The sequence below is a fragment of the Oreochromis niloticus genome, linkage group LG7 (genome assembly GCF_001858045.2).
Source record: "Oreochromis niloticus isolate F11D_XX linkage group LG7, O_niloticus_UMD_NMBU, whole genome shotgun sequence".
Lineage (NCBI taxonomy): Eukaryota > Metazoa > Chordata > Actinopteri > Cichliformes > Cichlidae > Oreochromis > Oreochromis niloticus.
Window position 1 is genome coordinate 53,142,366 of NC_031972.2, and position 17,108 is coordinate 53,159,473.

General features: G+C 43.7%; 1 protein-coding gene across 2 annotated transcripts; it reads right to left on the minus strand.

The window, feature by feature from the left end:
- Positions 1–292: 292 nt before the first annotated feature.
- Positions 293–6,925, minus strand: znf710a (zinc finger protein 710a). Of its 2 annotated transcripts, none has more exons than XM_025908751.1 (5): positions 6,786–6,925; positions 3,196–4,719; positions 2,260–2,451; positions 1,991–2,165; positions 293–1,574 (listed from the first exon to the last, which is right to left on the minus strand). In XM_025908751.1, exons 1-5 carry the CDS (start codon positions 6,828–6,830, stop codon positions 1,405–1,407), a joined length of 2,106 nt encoding a protein of 701 aa, XP_025764536.1. In that variant the 5' UTR covers positions 6,831–6,925; the 3' UTR covers positions 293–1,404. The 2 variants fall into 2 exon arrangements, with proteins under 2 accessions (XP_025764536.1, XP_005470812.2); XM_005470755.4 differs by having other exon boundaries at positions 3,226–4,719; positions 6,786–6,924.
- Between the last annotated feature and the right edge of the window lie 10,183 nt (positions 6,926–17,108).

Here is a 17,108-nt window from a genome sequence, read left to right on the forward strand (position 1 = left end):
ATGGAAACCTTATTCGCAGGTTACAAGTTTGAAAAGCTAAACACTGGAGAAACTGAATATATTGAGCATTTCCAAATCATTTTGCACAAGGTCCGTGGCCCTGTCACATGTTGGGAGGTTGTCGTTCATCACTCGAGACCAGTGTACAGCATGATGGATGGCATGCTCTCGTAGACACACTAGGGCACTTAATATTTCTGTCCGAGTTTTTTGGGAGGACAATTCTTGTTGAGATTCATCCATTTAAAAAAACAAAAAAAACACACAACTGCAATACAAATGTGGGGCTTGCTTTTGAAAAATGCTGCAGTCCTGTGACGGCTTGGATCAGGGAAAACGGTGAGGTTTTGCTGAAAGAGATGCTGCACCACAGTCTGTTCTCTGTGGTAATCTTTTGAAAAGATCTACAGATGGGTGGGAGGGAAACCTGAATGTAATTTCTGGAGGTCTGTGATTGGACCCCTAGAAATTCAATGTCCCAGCTCAACACTGCGGCGAGGAAAGGAATCCGATGGCGCCAGTAGCTCTGAGATTTTGATCTAATTCTTTGGTAAAAGGGATCCAACCATTTTTTTAAAAAGTGTTTTTCTTCACGTTTTTATTAGCATCTTAAAACATTCCACATAAACAGTTACATTCATAGACTAGAGATCAATACAGGGTGACGCTTGTTAATGCAGTAATGTAAAAAGTAGACACAGTGGTCCTCAGTGCAACGCACTGATTGCAGTACCAGCCAGCGTACTAGAGGGCTGATACATTCTGTACAATAATATACAATAAAACACAGATTGCAAATCCAGTGGCATTTTCAGTCATTTTGCAGTTTGTCACAGTTTAAATCAAAGTGAATCATCAAGTTCGGCAACTTTATTAGCTTTGGCAAGTGAAATGAACAGCAACACCTGTTTCCTTCTTTAACCCATGAGCTGACCACAGAGAGGGGGACCGGGATTGTCTGAATGAGGACGTGCAGTGAGACATCAACATATGCACCTATGTTTGCAGCTAAGCTTGTGCTTTTCAATTTGGGCTCAGATGATGTTTAACTGTTGTTAAACAACTAACAACATATACAAATGTGTGTGTGTGTGTATATATATATATATATATATTTTAAATCCTTTGCTCCTATTTTAGGCTGTCCATTTCCTTCAAATATATTTATCTGTAATTATTTTTAAATGTTTTAGAGATGAAAAATATGTAATTAGATTAAAAAAGTATATTTTTTCTAGATTCCAGTGCATACTGATGTGCAGTTTGCTAGGCTTCTTCACGTCCTTGAAGAGGAGCCCAAGCACTTTGCCTTTAACAGCAAAAACACAAAATAAAACAAAACAAAAAGCAATCCTATTTTCATTAGGTCACACCTATATTCAATTTTGGGTCATTTTTAATAATTCACGCAGTGTTGAAGCGTCCGGCGCCCTTCCCAAAGGTGCTGTAATACTCCATTTGAGAGAGTTTAGAGATGTCAGGCGTGTTGGTGTTGTTGGCCCGGTTTTCTCGCTCACTGAATTCAAAGCTCTCCTCCTCGTAGTCCTCCTGGCCTTCTGTCTCTTGGGGGGGCTCTGAAGGAGGGACAAAGGAGGATACAAATATAATTCCAGTTTCACCACAATAACACACACATACACACACACACGCGGAGCTCTTCCTAAAGACATATGGCCACATTTAGGACAGCCTGTAGATTGCCCCTCCTCAGTATCAGTCTCCACTGATAGAGACAGGCATGTCTAATCCAGGCACTGCTATATTTACTGAGCACACGAGGAGGGAGTGACAGAAACATCAAAATGCTCGAATACTAGATTATAGTACATGCTGAGTCAAAGTGCATTAGGGACAGACTGAGTGACAATAATGCGACTTGAAGCTCACCCCAAACAGTCCCACTGGGAAATTTGCCGCACATCACCCATCAACAAATTCAAGTAGCATCTGTTTTAATTCAGAGTTTAATTAAGGTCACCAAGCCGCTCACCGTGTCCATCTATCGTGGCGTCCATGATGCCGTGTTTGACTTTCATGTGTCGACTCAGGTTGCCCTTCAGGTTGAACTTGCTGGTGCAGTAAGGGCACTTGAAGGGCTTGCTGCCAGCGTGGAGATGCATGTGGCCGAGGAGGTTGTACATTCTGTTAAACGACTTCCCGCACACCTGAAAGACAAGAGTGCAACAGTGAGTATCGCTCCCTGCTTCATCCCAGCCAGATCCAGGTGATTTCGCGAAAGGCGCCACTTGCTTCCCCCACCTTGCATTTGAAAGGCTTCACCGGCAGGTGGACAATCATATGCGTTTTCAGGGTCTGCTTCTGGACAAAGGTCTTGAAGCAGACATGGCACTGGAAGGGCCTCACGCTGGCGTGGATCAACATGTGTCTCTTCAGGTTGGCAGACAGGGTGAATTCTCTGGCACAGACATCACACTTGAATTCTTTCATGCCCTGGGGACACAAGAAAGTGTTTGCGTCCTTTTAATTAATTTGGCTTAAATATATGGTCGGGTGGAAAATAAATAATGAGTCACAGAGAGAGAGAAAAAATCACAAGGCGCTCACATGTGTGCCTGTTTGCTGCAATTGAGCATTTGTATTCTGGCTTTTTGATCCTACTCGTGTAGATTATATTTCTCCCCACCCCCACTTGTTGAGTGACAAAGATGAAAAACCCTGGCACTGGGAAGAATAAACTAAAAGTTTTTTACCATGTTTTTGACTTTTATTTTAATATTCAACAAAGCGTGTTTTATGAATAGAAGGGCTTTTTTTTATTTAGTCTAAAGTACACTATACAATGAAATGGAGAGAAAGACTAGAGTGATTCATCTGACACAAAGGGAAGTAGCTTTGCGAATGACACACGACACAAAACACATGCAAGTGGGGGGTTGAGACACATACAAAAACTCAAGGTCTTTGAAGGCTATGTTTACAAAGCAACTGGTTTTGGAGAAAAGGATGTGATGCCATATACCCCGTTTTTTCCATGAGTATTCATACTGAAGACTCTTATTGAAAGAGTCTAAAATACTTCCCTTTTAACCCATAAATCTCTTTTGTGTTCATGTTGATAATCACATTTTTCTTCTTTTAAATAGTGATGTGTTGCTGCATGAAGCTAGCATACTCCTGAGTGTTATTTTGAACACATCAACTGCTAGACGAAGGCACATCATTGGGTTTCAGTACCTTAAGTGGGAGGGCGTGCGCTGCCAGTACCTTGTGAGTGAGAGCGTGCTGTCGGAGGTGGTGGATCTGGACGAACTCCATGCCGCACTCGGGGCAAACGTAAGGCCGCACGTTCTGGTGCTTCATCAAGTGGTTCTGCAGCTGGCTGCGGTAGGCGAAGGACTTGTTGCACTCTGTGCACTGGTACGTCGTGGGTCCCTGATGGCTGGTCAGGTGACGCTTCAGGTGCGCATAGGTTGGAAACTCGAGGCCGCACTGGGTGCAGACATGGCACTGGCCGTTCTCGTGTTTGTTCTCGTGGGTCCTCAGTTCACTGGGGTAGGCAAAGCCACGGCCACAGAAGCGACAGCTGTAGGGTTTCACGTCTGAATGTTGCAGCATGTGCCTCTTCAGGTGGCTCGTCTGCGTGAAGGCCTTCTCACAGACGGTACACTTGTGTGGTCGGGTTCCCTGGTGCGTGAGCAGGTGAGTCTGGAGGTGACTTGGCTGCTTGAAAAGCTTTCCGCAGTGTATACATTCATGGGGCTTAATTCCATTGTGGCCCAAGATATGCGTTACCAGGTTGTATTTGGATGTGTATGACTTCTCACACATGCGGCACTTCCAGCGCTTCAAGCCCTCGCCTACGTCTACGCAGTAAGACTCATCGATCTGCACGTTGATGTCCAGTCGGTCAATCTGCATTCGTCTTGCGAGACCCTCTGGGTCTGACCACAGCATGGCTTGGTTGTTCTCCTCATACTCTGTTGGCATTGCCATATCTGCAGACTCATAGGCCACCTCACTGGAATCATAATAACGATTCTCCACAGGACTACTTGTTTCTCCAGTGGTCTTAAGGTTCAGTGCCTCCTCTTCTTCTTCTTCCTCTACTACTAACTCTTCTTCTTTCCTTACTCTTTCCCTACCAGAGCTTTCATCTTGTTCAGCCTCTGGCTGTCCATCTGTTTGTGGCCTGGATGTGTCTCTCACACACGAAGGACAGTTTCCACAGGCTTGCTCCTCTTTCAGAGTACCTTGCTGGATGACTGGATCATCTGACTTGCCAGGACTACCCCTGCTGTTCATGTGAATACACGAAGGAGGGGTATCAGAGTCAAGTCTTTCACCTTTAACCTGAGGCTGTGGACTGGGTACATTGTGCGGATGACCCTCTAATTCCCCATCAATCCTGGGCCTCTTGGTTCTCCCACGGGGCCCAGGCCGTCTTCTCTCACTGCAGTGGGGCTGCGGCTCTGGCTCCCCAGCAGGCTCAGCAAGGTAGTCCCCATTGGCCCCTATCAGCTGGTCAGCATACTCATACTCCACTGACTCCGGTGGTGGAGGGGGGCATTCTCTGGGCTCCCCCGTGTAAAAGCCATTAGGAGCAATAGTCGCCCCAAATATTTCATTCTGGGAGATGAGGCCAAGAACGGCAGCCTGAGCCAGAGATAGCACGACCACAGGCTCCGTCTGTGTGCCCACATCCACTTGGCCCTCAGTCATCTTTGGGTATGTCCGCACCAAGCGGCCACTCTCCTCCTCCTGGAAGAAAACACACACACACACACACACACGCACACACACACACACACACACACACACACATAGACAGACATACACCATAAGTCAAAATGAACTAGAGGCAAAACTGCATCTGTGTCTCTGTGTGCTTTCTATTATTCCGTTGTTACAAAACCTGTTGCACAATTTCTCCTCACATATTCTCGCTTCCTCATTTGCAATCTATCAGGTCAAAGGTGCCTATTTTTCAACGCAAACATACAATTTAGCCTTTAAGGTTCAGCATGTCAGACTGACCCCAGCAGCTATAGAGTCTTCCTTAGCGGGGAATTAGTGAAGAGTATTAAGAGAAAGATTCAGTGCTACTCCGTGAAAGCTGCGTTTGGACTACGCCTTGTGTCTTTGCTCTGAATCCAGAGAACATTAGATTGAGGAGATAAGACAGATCTGTGTTAGCACCCGGCTTCCTTCCTTGACAGGCTTTAGAATAACAAAGAACACAACAAGGGATGCAGGTCCAGCCAGGATGTTGACTTCCGTGGACTGTCCTCAGCACTTCCTGTGGGGTCCTGGGACAGCCTTGCTGACCAAAGTTAGCTCATCACTGGAGCTATCTCTGCCATTCATAAAGGAGAAAAGTATCTCAACTCTATACTAACAGACTCCCGCCGTAGCCAACTTTATAATGCCTGCCACACTGGGCTTCTTTAACAAGATGATATATGCCGGCAGGCAGTCTCATATCCATAACAGACATTCGATTGAGCTTAGAGCTCATTCTGTATTCCAGACCAATGCATAAGACTCGCTAACTTAATTGTATGGTTCGGATGTGTTTCAGACCCACACGCGCATGTTTATCCTGCCGCCTGTAAAAGCAGAACAGTGAAACTATGGGGAAGAAATTGTGGTATGACCAGAATTGGCCCTCTGTGGTAAAAGAGAAGCGGGTATTGCATGCCACTAGTTTCAGGTTATTTCTCAGCATGGCTCCGACGAGTAGGAAAATGTATAGTGAGAAGCTGACCCCTGGTTTCTTTGCAGACAGCACTCTAGCCTTCACACTGCCATATAAATAAGAGCTGCTTCCTTTCCTGACACAATACTGAGAGAAAAGAAAAGAGTGGATGGAGAAAGGAAGAGGAGATAGAGAGCAGGAATAAAGGTGTATGTGTGAGTGTGAGTGTGTTGGGAGAGGGGAGTAGACCTGGATGCCCTGATAACCACGTCATTTATAATTACTGCTTTTAAAGTAGTCAGACAGAGACAGACTGTGTGTTTGTGAGAAAGAAAAGGAAAGAGACTGGGTGTGTATTTGAAAGCGTGTGTGTGTGTATGTGTGTGTGTGAGAGAGAGAGAAAAGAGGGAGGGAGGTATGAAGAGAAGGAGAAAGAGCTGTGGGCGGGGGAGGAGTGGAGGGAGGGAGACAGAGAGAGAAATGAGATGGAGGGGCTGAAAGATAAAGAAAGAGGGGAGGGGAGGGAAGGGTAACGAGAGATTGAGTGAGCATGTGAGAGGAGGGAAGAGAGAAAGGAAAAGGATAGGGAGGGGGTGTGTGCGAGGGGGGAGCCGGAGAAAGACAGAAAGACAGAGTGAGTGAGTGAGTGAGAGAGAAAGAGGGGAAGGAGGAGGAGGAGGAGCGGGGGGGAGCTGTAGAGAGAAGAAAAAGCACAGCAAAATGAAAGGCTGACAAAATGAAAGAGAAAAAGACAAATGACAAGTAGACAGAGAAGGTAGGGTAATAATTGCAAGAGTCCGTACTTTCACATTTAAAGTTGCAACTGAAAGACACCTAAGGACAAACAGTCAGAGCAGAAGCAGAAGCAGAAGCGTGCAGCACAGAGATAGAAACACAACTATTATTATTATATTTTTTTTTTTAAAAAGAAGGATGTTCCTACTGCAGCACTCATGTGAATGTGGAGGGGGAAAAAAGTAATCTTGCTTCCCCTCAAAACACACAAAGACGGACAAGAGTGCAAACAGCTCACTAACAAACTGCAAAACAAGTAATCGCCACCTCCTCCTCCCCCCCGCCACCCCTCTCCCCTCTAAAATCTTCCCCTATCTTTCGGTTACAAACTCACCACATTGTTCCTTGAGTGATGTTTAAGGTGTTTCAGGGATCTCATCCTTCAGGAGAAATGAGTGGAGTAAAAAAATCCACCTCCTATTTATATCTGTGGGAGAGTGGGGCGGTCCCACGGCTCATCCTCCTCCTACTGTTGCTGTTATCAGAACTGACTGTGCCTGCCCCCCCCCTCACTTCCAACAGCCCTCCACCCCACACACACACACACACACACATGCACACAACACACACACAGCATCACCCCATTTCTTTCTCTTCCTCCCACCCTCTCCTTCCCATCTCACTTCTCTTTCTCTCCTCTTTTCTCTTACAAACACACACACACACATCTTATCTCCCTTTCTCACTACGTACAATTCAGCATGACCCTTCAACACACATTTCTGTTTAAGGCACCCAGAGACACGGGCTCTATCGTTTCTTGATCACACTTCATACTTTGCATTTCCTTCTTTCTTTTTTTTTATGAGTATGTGCTCAAGCGCACAAACAATTATAAAATCTAATCAGCAGTTCCTCTCTGTGCATGCACACAGATATACGTGGAAAAACACGCACACAGACATGTTTATAGATGCGCGCGTGTGTGTGCGTGTGTAAGCGTGCACAGATAGAGGCATGTGCACACTTTCACAGCAACACACAAACCACTCAGAGACACTATGGGTGGAGGTGTGTCTGTCAGTGGCAAAACAGTCAGACAGATAATGTCTGAGAAATGTTCAAATTTTTAACTTTCCAGAGAACGTGTAGTTTGCTGCCGTTGTTTCTAGATTCAAACTAATTAACTATTGAGACAGCCTGAAGTATACTGTCTGAGAAATTCAGAAACAAAAAAAAAGAGTGACAAAAGAAAAGAGAAGGAGAAAGAAAGGGAGAGAAAAAACATTAAGGAGAGAGGGAGGGAGGGAGACAGACGTGGGGGAGAAAGAATAAGGAAGAAAGAAGCAGAGGGAGGGGGAGTGAAGCTGAGAGAGGAAGAACAGGGAGGGAGTGGTGGTGGTGGTGGTGTTGGGGGGGTGAAAGAGACAGAAAGAAAAAGGGAGAGAGGAAAGAGAGCTGGGGTGGGGGAGGGAAGGAGAGAATGCAGCAAAAAAAAGGAGGAAGAAGGGAAAGGAGAACTGGGGGGGGGGTGGTGGGGGTGGAGGCAGGGGCATAAGAAAGGATGTGGCAAAAGAAAGAGAAAGAATAAAAGAGAGAAAAAGAAAGAGGGGAGGGGAGTGGTGGAGAGGGGGTGGGGATGGGAAGAGAGATAGAGGGAGGGTTGAAAGAAAACGCAGTGAAAGAAAAGAGTGTGGGGGGGTGGTGGTGGTGGTGGTGTGCTGGAGGAAAGAAGAGAGAAAAAGAGAGAAGAAAAAAAAGGGGGGATGGTGGAGTGTGAAAATAAAAAAGAAGAGTCCATCAGCAAGAGAAAAGAGAAGGGGTGGGTGGGGGTGTTGGGGAGGGAGGGGGGGGGGGGTGCAGAACAGAATGAAGGAGGAGAGGAGGAGGTGGAGGAGGGTGTGGGTGGTGGGGTGGGGAGGGGAGGGTGAGAGCAAAGGGAATGGAGAGAGGAAAGGAGATAGAGAGACGGAGAGAGTGAGGAAAAGGAAAAACAGCAAGGGAAGACATTAACTATTGAACTTCCAGATTTCTTTCAGGCTGTGTTGAGAAACAGTGCGGCAGAGTACCTGCGGGCTGAGTACAGGTTGTGTGCTTAAGTAGTCTTCACTAAAGATGATCCTGATAATTAGACAGGTATTCTATTATTCCAGTGCTTACCTTACCTTTTTTTTTTTTTTTTTTTAACTAGTAAACACGTGTGTGTGTGTGTGTGTGTTCGCGTGTGTGTGATGAATAAAAAAATAAATAAACAAAAAGTGCATCTGAGACGTGCGTGCGTGTGTGTAGGTGCGGGCGAGTGCGACAAACACTGCGTGGACACATGCCAGTTGTGACTGTAAGACTGAGGACCGTGCATAAACATTTCCTACTAAATAACAGGAAAGGGCAAACCTTGAAAACCTTGATCAATCATCAGCAGCTGGGAGTGCTGCGAGAATGAGAAAGATAGAGAGAAAGGGGAGTGGAGGAGGTGTGGGGGGTGTGTGGGGGGGAAGATAGGGAATGAGAGTGAGTGCGAGGGGAAGGGGGGGGAGAGAGAGAGAAAGAGATTGAGTGAGGGTGTGAGTGAGGGGGGGAGAGATAGCAGGAAGTCGAGGGAGAGAATGGGAGAGAAAATAGAAGGAGAGCAAGGGAAGAAACAAAGAGATAAGAGGCTGAAAGACAAAGAAACCACATGGAAGAAACAACAAGGGACACGTACATAAAACAACACAGAACTAGCCTATGGGGAAAATGAAAAAGACACAGACAACAAAAGTTTGTGGAAGAAACACACTGGCTCCTTTCCAGGCCCAAATCTTCATAACAGCAAAAAAAAATAAAACCTCGCTCGCTTGTCCATTTACTTAGGGTACGGTTGCATGCGTAAGTCCACGGAAAACTAATAGTGGAAAAGGCTGTGGTGATAATAAGCATAAAATTTCATCCACTTCTTAGATTTCTACAGGTTTGTGAGGCAGAGAGAAAGAAAGAGAGGGAGAGAGAAAGGGAAGTAAGCCATTGCCCTGCTCTCAAGTGTACTAACCCTCAACTGGGATTTCAAATGTGTGTTTGTGCGTGGTTGCATGCGCGCATTTGTCTGATGTCTGAGATCAGGGACAAACCCGCACACACCGACACACACAGAAACACACACCACTGACACCAGCATGCTTACAGTCCTCCACAGCCCTAAAACAACACACTTCTGACACGGGTGTCTGTATGATTACTGTATTTCTACCAGCAGCTGCTAGTCCATTTCCAGACCTGGCCTGGCTCGGCGCTGTTTATCTATAGGACGACGAGCATGCGGCGCAGTGTCACATCCTCTCTGTGATATGGGTCAAAGTTAGAACTTTTTTTTTCTTTCCCAACAAGAGAAAGAGAACAAGTCAGAGCGACAGAAAGCTCTGTACTGGAGGGAAGGAGGAAAAAGTGTTGGTGTCGGTGGTGGGGAGCAACAGATTCAGATATCAGCTGTCTGTTTTACCCCTGAGAAAATCTCAATGAATCATACAACTGCAGAGGACTCATTGATGACAACTCCCTGTTTTCCTTCTTTCTTTTTTTGTTTTTTTTTTGTGAGGGGGGCGGGAGGGTTAAAACAAATATGAGAACACAGTCTGGCGAATCCAAATGGCAGCACACTGAAGGCATTTGTGTATCAGCCATAGGTGAGTCTCTCTATATAAGCATATCCCACTCCTTACATTGTCAGTGTTGTTTCTTCATCCAGCCCAGTGACAGGCTGCATACAGCCAGAGTTTGCTCTGACTGTGTGTGTGTGTGTGAGGGAGAGACGCTGTGCTGGGTGATGGCTATAATTCAACATCCTCTCACTGTCAGGCAAACGGGGAGCTGTGTAGGTTTGTGTGTAGGGATGTTACAGCTCCAGTGCTCAGGTGAGGATTTTCTTATGATCAGGAAGCAGGAGAAAGAGAGGAGAGAAATCAGTTTGCTCTGTGTTTTGAACTTTGAGTTATTGGACTGATGTTTTTTAGCTGGCCATTCCTCTCAGACCCCTGTGTGTAAGGCAGCAAGCCCACACACCTTCTGTTATTTCCAGCGCTGGATCAGTCTCACCTCTGCACGGCATGCTGATATAATAGTAAGTCTCAAGCATGATTAGCTGCTGTAATTAAGCTTTCACAAAAAAAAAGGAGAACAAGAAAGAGCAGAGAGCTGACTATCACACAGCTTGAATCTAAGCAATGCAGATGGAGAAGACCTATATCAAAAGTGTATAAAAGCAGCCACACCCTAGTTGCACGCCTCCAGCTTCTTCCATTAAGGTTAGTAAGAATGGAGTGGACACGCAGACAGGAGAAGAAAAACTGAAAACAAGGAGGAAAAAAAAGAGTCTTTATCAGTATTGCCTCCCTCACTGCTGCAAAGGAGAGCAACTTTAAATGTGAGGTATATGTGATCAGACAAGGCAGAGTATAGGGGAATGCATCTTACCGCAAATAAACAAGATCTCTGCAGGATATTCTGCATTTATGATCCATTTCTCACTTTGGCTCGTTTCTACTATACAATTTAAACAAATCGAGTCTTTAAATCCCCCCCCCCCCCCAAAAAAAATCTTCTTACGCAAACTGCAAGACAGGATGCAGAGATGGCCAGAGCAAAAAAAAAAAAAAAAGAAAGAGAAAAAGAAAAAGAAAAAGAAAAAGAAAGAAAACCCTAAATAAAAGATTACTCTCCCCATTTTGTAGCGGGGGTACTAAATGGAAAGACAGAATATTAGCAATGAAATAGCTCTGCTTGGAGACAACATTGGAGAAAGGAGTGTGGGGAGAGCTTGAAAAAAAAGGCTGAATATAAAGGAGAAAAGACAGAGTTGAGGGAGGAGAGGAGAAGAGCATTCAGCAAGGAGGATATAAAAGGAACAGAGAGGGGGGCGAGGGAGTGAGACAGAGAGCTATGGAAGGAAAGAGAGAAAGAGAAGGGAGAGAGAGAGAGAGCATAAGAGAGCGAGAAAAAGAGGGGGCATGAGAGAGCAGGAGAGAGAGGAGGAGAGAGAGATCAAGAGAAAGAGGGAGGGAGGGAGGGGGAGCGAGTGAGAGAAACAGAGACAGAGGACGAAAGAGAAAGACAGAGAGGAGAGAAAAACAGAGAGGGGGAAGGGAAAAGGAGGGATAGCCACAAGAGACTCAAAAACCACAGAATAAAAACCCTCTGTCTGTCTGTAACTCTATATAGATATACAAATATGAATCCTAATATATGGGCGCATTGCATTTATTCAATGGGAGTGGATGGGCAACAGTACAGAATTCAACATGCACCTCAAGTTCATTCAATAAGTCAGCAAACAAAATGTAGGACCATGGAGAACTCATATCTTCTTATCAGGAATGCAGTTTTTCATTGCAGTGAGGTGGGAGAGGAATCTTACTGAGGTATTTTATCTTATTTTAGTCGCTGTGAAGTCTCTTTCTCCTATATGATTCACGGAAAAGTATGCCTATAAAACATACTGTGCTACCTATTCCATGTATAGAAAAAGAAACATGTGTGTGTGTGGTGAGGGGGGGTTTGGGCATCTTGCAAGTGTCCTACATAGTGAAATGGCCCCAGATTTACTCAAGGTGAGGCCCACAATGAACCACAGAAGCCTATTAACACTAGAGGTCTCTGGAGTGCCTTATGTGCTGGTTAGAGGCGACCACATTCAAACTGGCTATAGCAGGCAGTGGGGACACAGCCACTGTCCCTCTATGGCCGTCACTTTCTTTGTATTATTCTTCCAGCTCCCGGTAACAAATTTCAGTCGGAATTACTTTTCTTTCGTCCAAGTTTCATTCTTTTAAATCAAACCCTTTGTCTATCTCTTCTTTTGTACCTTCCTCCTGTTTCCATGGTTACCTCTCTCTCTGCTCTGTACACTATCTATCTCTTCCTCCGTTTCCCTCTCTGTCTCTCTCACTCTGTTCTTATCTTTCTCATTTTGCTTTCATCTCTGCCTCCCTTCCTCCTGCTTTATCCCACACCCTCCTCACTCCGGCTTTTATCTCTCTTCACTTTCATCTGTCTTTCACCTTTCTCTCCCCTTCAAGCCTGCCATTCCATCATGCTGGTTTTTGGTTCTTACTTATAGAGAGAAAGTTTTATCGGTTTCCCTGTCAATTCTGCATTTTTAATCATTTCCAATTTATCCAACCCACTTTCAATGCCATTGAGTCATGCATTAAATTGTCTTGGGCAGACTGTGAGTGTGTGTATGGCTGTGAGACTGAAAGCATAGGTGCAGGAGGCTGTAGTCTTTTACTGCCATAAAGAAAGAGGAATGATTCCTGTCATGATATCTCGAGATAGACTGGTTGCTGTGGTTTTGTCTTTCAGGTGTGCAGTAATAGATTTTTTTTTCAGCCTCCGTGCTATTTTCCCAATTTTCATATCAACGGCTTTGTGTGTCAATAAATTTACAAACCAGCACATGTGATTTTCTCATCTTTTATTTACTGCTGGACTGCGTCTGTGCTTATATGTGTGGAGTCCCACTGAGACTGAAGCCGTTGAGGAGGTAGTGCTCCTCGACATGGGGCTGCCTCCTGTAAGGTAGCCTGTCATTTCTCTGCAGTGATGAAGATGTTCTTGTGAAGCACAAATGCCTCCCTCTACGCACCTCAGTCGGGAGATAATCGTATTCACACACAGCTGTGGTTGGTTTAAACGCACCACCACCACCACATCATGTGTCACCATGTGATACTGCACTGCTTAACCACAAACAGAGACAACATGCCCCATTGATATTTAAGACAGGACAATAGTCAGTATAGAACATGGCTATGTCTGCTGGCCTAACACCAATTCACTGTAAGGCTGTCATACATGGTGGTACACACAGGAGGGGGAGTGTGTCTTCAAGTCAGTGACAAACTCATTCCAAGAGACACTGCATGTGGTGTGGGAGGAAGTTTTGTTCTGCAGCTTTGACTGAAACTAACCTCCCTCCCCTCTCCCTCGCCTTCCCCTTCCCCTTAAAGTACCACAACTATTCAGAAAAGAGAATAAAGAAAACCTGAATAGAGGAAGAGAAAAAAAAAAGGGGTCCCTAGGCGAGAAAGAAAAGAAAAACAATGAAAGAAAACAGAATGAAAAGCAGCCAAAGAAAAAAGGAAGGAGAGAAAGAAGAAGGACAGGGAGAGGGAGGGGAGACAGAAAAAGATACAGAGCGAAAGGAGCATAAAGCAAGGAGAGAAAAGCATAGCAAAAAAAAGGGAAAAAAAACACAAAGCTCTGAAAGACAGGAACATTTCAGTGGAAATAAATTCTAAGAAGAAGATGAGGGGAGCAGCATATTGGAAAGGAAAAGGTCTATTTGGAATTGGTCAAAATGGGTTTGAAAAATCGATGATTACAATAGAGATTGTGCAAATGCTAAAGACTGGGCTATTTTGATTTGCGTTAAATTAACATTCACACTAAATTAGATTGTCTGAATCCCCTTTTTTCATTCTTCTCAATCATAATAAGAGAAAACAAAAGAACAGACAGAAACATTCACAAATGTTTTGAGTATTTGAAACAGAGAATAAAAAAAGATTCAACCTTTTAAACTGAATTTATAATCTGGCCTCCCCGTCTCTTACTTCACATTAGTCATAGTCAGTGTTTCTGTCAGAGCACTGTTATCACAATCACTGTTAATGCAAGCCATGTTTACATCAGAAATCAGGCATGCATGTGTTAGCGTCTCTTTATGATACAGAAATCATCAAATCAGTAAATGCGTTGTTTCTAACTGCATTCTTAAAATCTGTAGATGAGACACAAACAAACGTTTGATCGGTACGATGATGCTGCCATTTGTACTGTTGTGACTGCATTGTGTATAGCTTAGATTGCACAGCGTGTAGTCTGCATGACAAATAGGCAAAACAATTCCTTTACTAGTTTTCCATGTGTTTGCTGCAAGAAATAAATTAAAAAATGGACGGTTTCCTTCATGATTCCATTAATAGTTTCCTTTTTTTGGAAGATTTGCTTATGTGCTTTCTTTCCTAAGAGTTAAATAGGAAATACAGGTTTGCATTATCTTCCTGTACCTGTGAGCTCACCAATTTACAAATATTACAAAATGGAAATGTGGGAAAAACTTGTGTATTGACTTTATATGGATTTGTGTTTCTATAAAATACAGTTTCAAACCTTCCAACAGAACTAAGTACAGTAGCTATGGCTTTATGTCCAACACATCTGTATTGTGTTCAAGAAATACCAACTGAAGCTGAACTGGGGACAGGCTGTACTTTGGGATAATACCAGTTCATGCCACAAGATCGCAACCTTTGAGTAAACAGCTGAGTCATTAGGAGCAGATTTCTAAGGAACCCAAAGGGTTGTGCACTGGTTGTATGCAGATCCCATGCAGAGCTTTGCAGACTGTAGTACAGGCTGTTCAGTGTGAACAGGGGGCACAAAGAGGGCTGAAGACATAAAACATGCAGCTGAAACCACAAATTTGCTAGAGTCTCCCAAAATCAGCAAAAAACTATAATTCAGTTTCAGTTCAGTTCAATGTAATTATTTATAATAGCATAAAATCACAACTGTAGTCACCATCAAGGTGCTTTATATTGTAAGATAAGGACCCTACATTAATACAGAGAAAACCACAGCAATCAAATGACCCTCTATGAGCAAGCACTTGGTGAGAGTGGGAAGGAAAAACTCCCTTTTAACAAGAAGAAACCTCCGGCAGAACCAGGCTTAGGGAGGGGCAGCCAGGAAGACAATTTAAAAAACACACTGCGGAAGAGCGCCAGAGATTAATAACAAGTAATGATTAAATGCAGAGTAGGGTCTAAACACATAGTGAGTGAAAACAGGTGTGTGAAAAAGAAAGATTTAAGCCTAATCTTAAAAGTAGACAGGATGTCTGTCTCCTGAATCCAAATTGGGAGCTGGTTCCACAGAAGAGGGGCCTGAAAACTGAAGACTCTGCCTCCTATTCTACTTTTAAATCACGGTTAAGCCAGCAGTCTGAGAGTGAAGTGCTCCATTTGGGTGATATTGGACTTTGAGGTCTTTAAGATAAGATGATTATTCAACATCTTGTATGTGAAGAGAAACATTGAAGGCAATATGGGAGAAATATGCTCTCTCTTTCTAGTCGCTGTCAGTACTCTCGCTACAGCCTCTTTAGGGAGTTTTTAGGACAGCCTAGTAAACTAAAGGATGTCTTGTCAGATGTCTGGTCATGGTAAAAAGAAAGTAGAGCCTCCATGACTTCTAAGGCTTAATATATCAGGAGATAATGAAAAACCTTAATGGGTCTGAAAATTAGGTAAATAAAGCTTCAAAAGAACAACAATATACCAAATAACATCTTGTCATTATTATTTTTTTTTAACAAAAACTAACCTGAAATGCAGAAGAACTGTGTGGAAAAACTAAGTGGCTTTGGAATATTTTGGTATACAGAGGAGTTCAAGGTGTACTCAGTGGCTGTAAGGTGCCCTTGTCCTATGCCTGTAAACAAGCCCAAATCATCACCGCTCCACCACTGTGCTTAACCACTGTTTGTGCTGATATGCTGTGTTTCACCCAAAGGGTTGCTGTGCATTATGGCCAAACATTTCCACTTTGGTACCATCTGTCCACAGGACAATGCTCCACAAGTTTTGTGGTTTGTTCAGATACAATATTGCAAACATAAGCCGTGCTACAATGTTTTTTCCTGGCAAGACTTCCAAACGAGCCATACACATCTCTCTCTCTCTCTTTTTTAAAAAGTTTAACTAAAGAACTTTAACATTTTTAACATGCTAAAGAAGGCCTGTAGAGTCTGAAATGTAGTTCTTAAGATTTTTTTCAGTTTCTCAGAGCATTGCACTGCCTGACCTTGGGGTAAACTTGCTGCAACATCCATTCAAGACAGATTGGCAGCTGTCTTGAATGTTTTCCACTTAGGAATAATCTTTCTCACTGAATAGTAAACTTAAAAGTGTTTGGAAATGTCCTTATAACTCGTCCCAGACTGATGGGCAGCAACAATTTCCTCTTAAAGCTCATTGCTGATGTCGTTCCTCCTTGCCATTGTGTTAACACACACCTGAATGGTCCATACCAGCAAACCTGCAAAACTACAGCTCTTGTAGAGGTGCTTATACTTCCTGATAATCAGTTAATTAAGTATATTTGATTAGTAGCTCCTTATGCTCTTTAATATTTTTTTTAATATGTCATGTTTTGTACTTCATCTGAGGTTATTTACCTAATTTTAAGATGTCCTCAAGGACCAGGTGATTTGTTTTATGCCCTGAGGTGTAAATTTTTTAATTTAAAGAAAGCATACTTTCTTTTCCTCTGGGTCATACTTTATTTTCTTTTCTGACAATTACTAAGTAAAAAAAATGTCTACATAGAAAAAAAGGAAACCTGCTTTTAACAAATTGTTCTACATCTCACTTATTCCCGTATCAACAGTAAGTGGGCGATTAAAATAGGAACAGTGCTTAGTTCTCAGCCTTTACCTTCTGCAGGAGTTAACTCTGGTCACCAGCACCACTGATGTCTTGGTCAAGAATCTGATATCGGGTATCAGTAATACAATCTGTAATTGAAAACACTGACCTTCCAGCTCTAGCAAAGATGCATGTGACAAACAATAATAACTGTGTGGGCCAATATGAAAGGCCATTTAATGAGGGAACATGGCTACGTGAACCGCAGTGTGTGTATGATTTACATTTCATTTCAGCATCACCCTACATGCATG